The sequence below is a fragment of the Priapulus caudatus genome, unplaced genomic scaffold, assembly GCF_000485595.1.
Source record: "Priapulus caudatus unplaced genomic scaffold, Priapulus_caudatus-5.0.1 Scaffold123, whole genome shotgun sequence".
Taxonomy (NCBI): Eukaryota; Metazoa; Priapulida; class Priapulimorpha; order Priapulimorphida; family Priapulidae; genus Priapulus; species Priapulus caudatus.
In genome coordinates this window covers 195591-202030 of record NW_014577184.1, presented here as the reverse complement: position 1 = coordinate 202030, position 6440 = coordinate 195591, and the positions used below count along the sequence as shown (strand labels likewise).

General features: G+C 47.7%; 1 protein-coding gene across 2 annotated transcripts in view; it reads left to right on the top strand.

Annotated features, from left to right (window-relative positions):
- Positions 1–6440, top strand: part of LOC106805683 (dual specificity tyrosine-phosphorylation-regulated kinase 4-like) — an 88844-nt gene that overhangs the window by 34188 nt on the left and 48216 nt on the right. For both annotated transcript variants that reach the window (XM_014807372.1, XM_014807371.1), the window contains exon 2: positions 4701–4832. In XM_014807372.1, the coding sequence (XP_014662858.1) occupies positions 4701–4832 (132 nt within the window). The remainder of the gene's footprint in view (positions 1–4700; positions 4833–6440) is intronic.

Genomic DNA, 6440 nt, shown 5'->3' with positions numbered 1-6440 from the left:
TCTCTCTCTCTCTCTCTCTCTCTCTCTCTCTCTCTCTCTCTCTCTCTCTCTCCTCTCTCTCTCTCTCTCTCTCTCTCTCTCTCTCTCTCTCTCTCTCTGCCTGCCTGTCTGTTTTGCTCTCTCGTGTCAACATTCGATCCGTCTTGTAAATCGTGTCGATTAATGTTGTACAGCATTCGGTTTGTCTTGTACAACATTCAATTCGACTGTAAATTGCAGTTACGCGCTCACGCTATGGTACGAGCATTATTCAAGAAGTGACGTAATAATAACAGACCGATATATGTATAAATATATATATTAATTCTTGCTCGACCGTAGCACCTATGAATGACGGATGTGATTAACTCATAAGTACTCCGCGAAAGGAAATGTTTCTCTACCCCCACCTCCTAACTCTCTCACTTTCCCCCCTCATCCTCTCTCCCTCTCTCTCTCTCTCTCTCTCTCTCTCTCTCTCTCTCTCTCTCTATCTATCTATCTCCCTCTCTCTTTCCCTCGCTATTTCTTCTCTCACTCTACTTCCCCACTCTACCCCTTCCCTCCCCTCGCCTTTTCTCTGGTTTTCCCCTCTCCTCCATCTCTCTCACCAATCTCTCTCCCTCTCTCTGAAAATGAACTGGTATACGCTAATCACGCACGTATGAAACCGCGACGAGCGATCAGCCTGTGACGACGTGCCTCTTATCCTGTCATGGATGATGGCAATGTGACGACTGGAACCAGCGGCTTTCACGGCGTCTACGTAACGGCGTGCTAACGCGATCGATGGCTTCGCACGCTACGCACATCGGGCTGCTCGCTGACGTAGGTACAGACGTATAACAGCGTTGTGTGGCGTCAGCCGGCTAGCGATAGCGACTAGGGGCTCGCGCCGTCTTATAAACTAGGCGCAAACAAATCTAACCACGTCACGGAAAGTCCGGAAGTATGAATGTACCGTGTCTAGGATTTCACGACAGCTTTGAGAGTAGTTTCATTTTATGATGGATACAAATATGTTAACCCGCCAACGACGGGTTCGAAACCACCCGTCTAGCCGTGATTTTCGAGGTTAATGAAGTTATTTGGGCCTGTCATCTAAAATTCGCTGGATATGTAGAGAGGCAGCTGGACCGGCTGTCGTAAGATTTTCGGTAACACGTATTTGTGTTCATTTTAAGATGAAACTACTCCTCTACTTGTACCTCAGGATGACGATGAACTAATGACTGAAAAACAACGATGCACTTTGCGGGATTCACATCAAATACCGTATTAACGTCACGACGTCGTCGTTCTAACATGTGTTAACTACTGACGTCACGACGTCGTTATAACACGCGCTAATTGCTGACGTTACGATGCCGTGTCGTATATAGATATAGACGAGCGCGTTAGTGTTGTTACAGCTAAACGAGCTAGTACTTTACGACTACTGCGTCCATATATAAAGTGTTAATGGGTCGGGTACGCTTAGAGCAGACGAGGCCCGCGAAAGAAATCCCGTGGTTTTCACAGGTATATACATATCAGGGCCTCCTCAGGATGTTTTAAAGTTTGAGCCAAGGTCTGATCCACCAAAGAAATTTTTTAGCCACCAATGAAAAATTATAGCCACTGTTCACTTTATCGTATGTGCTAGGTAAGGCATAAACAGGTGATGGGTATGGGAAAAGAACGTGTACGAAAACATTTTACGACACACGACACTGCAATTTGACGATTTCATTATTCAAACGTTTTGTGAGCAGTTAAACCAATCGCCATTTGCATTCGCCACTTAGTGTAGTACAATCTCTACTGTCATTTATTCATCGCATTTTGGGAAGGTGGCGAACGCCAGCGGTAGGCCTGCATATGGTCACTTAGTAACGCTGAGAGGGTCTATGTCCCCCGGGGTACTGCCGGAACGTACCCTGGGTACGGTGGGGTATACCGGAACGTACCCTGGGTACGGTGGGGTATACCGGAACGTACCCTGGTACTATCTAATATGTCGGACCGTACCTCGCCTACTCCACTAACGAGTCTAGGGAGTCGCCTACCCCTACTCCTTAACCCGAACCCGAACCCTAATCCTAACCCTAACCCTAACCCTAACCCTAATCCTATAGGGGGACTAACCATATCAAATAGTGACCAGGGTACGTTCCGGTATACCGGACCGTACCCAGGGTACGTTCCGGCAGTACCCTGGGGGACATAGACCCTATGAGCCTTAGTAACCCAAATGTTTGCTTAGTCTGCAGTATTCCTCCAGTAGTGAGTACGTAAGCAAAGTAAGTGAGTGAGAATGTAGAGATAGGCGCGCGAACATGCAAACTCTATTGTCTCGGGGGTTTCATGGGTATATAAAGTGGCTTAGTGATGCTGCTTACGGAAGTTCCGTAGACTGCAGCATTCCTCCAGCAGTACGTAGTTAGGTGGATAGAATGTGTAGAATGCGGTTCTGACGCCCTGCCGCCGACTTCACCAGCAGCCCTCCCCGCAGTGAGAAACCAAGTAGTTAGAGGGGGGAATGTAGCGAGAGGCATGCGCGCACGCGAAACCCTCAGCCGAATTGAATACGGTTACAATATTGTCGACTAGCTCCTATCCGCCTCCCTGTTATTAGGCGGAAAATCGGCGACCGTTGGTCGTTCGTGATGAGCGACTGCTGTTAGTGAAGTTTATAGGGGGTTAGGATATGAAAGCGAAATATCGGCACAGACGCCCGCGGACACAAATAGCAACTTTCCATTCGCATTTATCGATTGGTTTAGTAGAAGATTTCCACTTCCACCCACGGCTGCGCCATCGCGATGTTCTCTGTGTGTGTGTGCGTGCGTGCGTGCATGAGTGTGTGTGTGTGTCTGCGCGCGCGAATTGACTAGGCGACCTATTTACATGTAAAATAATCTTTTCGTTGAATAGTTTTGGGCGCGTGGATACAATGTCAAACATTGGTCTTTTCAAACCATCAATCAAATCAAATCAAATCAAACCAAAACCAAATATAAAAAATCAATAAAAAAAAATCAAACAAATTCAAACCACGGCGACGAAATTGCAGACTGAAAGTTTCCCTGCGCGAGTTTAGACTAATGCATCGTAGCGTCGATGCAACGTAACAATGCCCTACGAGACAGATTGAACGATGGTACCTTTCGTAACTAGCATATTTTTACTTTCAATGTTAACCGTGCAGGGAAGGCTGCAGATATATCCATTCATATTATTATCTGCGGTTTCGGCACAGTTACATGAGTTAAAGGAAATCAGATTTATGGATGCATTGATATTCCCTTGGACCTTTTTTAAGCAAAAATATCACAGAAAATGCCACAATTTACCCAGCCCCTTGGAGTGATTGACAGCTGGCTCCAGCCAAACACTATATGGGGCGTTCTAAAAATGTTGCTTAGCAACTAAGTGAAACAAACTCGACAATTTGGCGCGCACGCGTGAAAAAAAAACACGACAAAAAACTGGTCCAACTCGACCGACCAAGCAATAACATCGAAAGGGGGCATGGATTATATCGCTTAGACGGACAGTTCAGGTTTTATATGAATCTTTAGAGCAAGAATACTACCTACTCAGCAGTAAGGGGCAATGCGTAGCAGGACTATTCCCCGACGAACCCCCCGGTGTTTTCAAACGTATTTCGCCAGCCGGTGGGTGGTAGACGAATTCCACAAGCTTCCCGCGCGAAAACTGTTGTATCCGTTTATTGTTTGACACGCCGCGGGAACCGCATGTGCAGCACGAACGCAACAGCAACAAACTCCCCCACCCCACCCCGGCAAGCGGTTATTAACCTGCTAGCCGCAGATTCCTGTAAAATGCCGCCCGTGGTTTTCTGTCAGCAGTCGGTCGGCCAGTGCTGAGGCGCTACATCTGCTCTCTCGTATCCCCCTCATCCGGGGCTACGAAGCCTAAATATGTTTCCAGCAGTGCGTAGAGGGAAGGGAACCCCCGGGCGGCTGCGCACACAGGAGCCAATCACGGGTGCCGACGGAAGCGGGTGCCGAAAAAGAGGTCATGTTGATTTTTTCGGGGCGACGATTGCTTCACGCATTGGGCCTATTAGGACCGCGTGGCTGTGATTAACCGGCTGCTTGTAGTTCTAAGACGGTGCAGTGTGAATGGCAGGCAGCTAATATAACTGTTGTGCGAGCAAGCAGCGCGGGTGAATTGAATCCGAACGAACGAAGCCCAAACCATGACCCTGACCCGCACCCGAATCCTCAGCAGAGGCCTAACCTGTCAGTCATATCATAAATAAATAAATAAATGAATGAATGAATCAATCAATGAATGAATGAATATATACATATATATATATATATATATATATTATACTTTTTTTTATATATATAATGTAGTATATTCATATTTCAACAATGGTTCTAACTTCTTAGTGCTGACAAATTCTGCTTAATATAATATCAGCTGTAAACAAAAACCAATTCTGATCTAAAATCTTGCTAATATCATTAGCACTGTAATGCATAATTAGCCTTCATTATCCACATTCTTCCATCCCTAACTTGATGCTTTGTCATTTAGATTGAATTCATTAGCGCTTATTCATTAACATGTTGTTCGTTGAGAGACGTGTTGTTGATATTGTCACGAAGAGACACGAGGTGTATTGGTCTCATATGACATTTTGGCACAGATTATTCTCATATCAGTGTGTTGACTCATGACAAGCCGTGTTTGTGTGTTTCTAGGCGCCGGGTTCAGTCAGTCAGGATCACCAGAGGTATGGCGGCGACAGGCCTCGCCTCAACCACCATCTATCTTTCCTGAAGTCACATAAACCACGACCGGAGTCAGCGAAGACGACGAGGCACCACTCCGACGTAAGCACGCATAGAAATTAGCTAATACCAACTACCCTACTACTAATAAGGTATTATGAGCTCTTGGCTGTAATATTACTGACTTTAAGCGCATTGTTCACATCTTATTGCACAAAAAATTGCTCCGTAAAAATCAAAGCGATGCTGTTTTGGAAATTTTCTGGTCTACGTGATTTTCAACAATTAGGTCCTACCGCGGAAACAAGGTATTGTATGGTTTCCGGGCATCCAGGCCCCGCTTACAAAACAGAAGCTTGCACAACAATACCCACAGAACATGAGAGGCTGGCTCCCCGGCTCCAATCCTATTAGCGATATATATGATAAGAATGCCAGCTGGGCCAGTATTACCCGCGGATGCGCATTATTCGATTATTATACGTTCGCTGATTATGGCAACCTGTCATGCTCGCGGCTCGCCACGACCGCCAGGGGGCGTCGCGGTCGTTATCGGACGTCATACGAATTGTGGTATACGGATCGAATTACGCACCTTTGGTGAGGCAGAAAGTGCCTTCCATAAGCCAACACGGCAGCAGCAGCTGCGGCGATGGCAGGTGAATGCTGCTAGTGTTTAAGCGACCTACCGGATACATATCCTCTTCTGCGGCCGGTCATATAAGACGTAACCTTCCGATAACGCATACACGCGCGTCGACACGCGCGCACGCACACACACGCGCACGCACACGTACATACATGAACACATTTACATAGTAACGCCACGCACACGCACACGCACTCGCGCACGAACACAAATTCACGCGCGCGCACGCACGCACGCACGCACGCATACACACACACACACACACGCGCGCGCACACACACACACCACACACACACACGCGCGCGCGCGCACACGCAGAAGTACACGCCTAAACACACGCGCACGCACCCGCGCAGGCACATGCACGCACACGTGCAAGAGATTTGCAAACTTGTAGCACTGCGCCGAGATGAGATGTAATACAAACAAATGACGATGGGATACTCGGTTGTTGTAGGCGGTGTATGTACACACACTGACAGAAAGCCATCCTATCGAGCTCTTCCCATGATTAATGACTTCGCAGTGTTGCCCAACATTCAATATGTGTCAGTGATGGCGTAGCTAGAAGAAGGCTTTATTGCACCCATTACAGAAATTTAATACACATGCAGTGTCGACGAGCGGTGAGCAGCAAATGGTCAGAGTGAGCTGGCAGTAGTGCGGACACGTGGTGATAGGCAGGCGGCGAGAACAGGCTGGCAGCAAAGTAGATACATGTTGATAAGCAGGCAGTAATAACATACCGGCAGTAGCGTGGACACGTGGTGAGAGGCAAGCAGGCAGTGCGAGAAGAATTCTGGCAGCATCGTGGGTGGGTGTACGATGCTGAGCTCTCTGCCATAGCACCGCACACGCACGCACACACACACACACACACACACACACACACACACACACACACACACACACACACACACACACACACACACACACACACACAGCGCGCGCGACGCGACGACACACACACACGCACGCACACACACACACACACACACACACACACACACACACACACACACACACACGACACACACACACACACACACACACACACACAC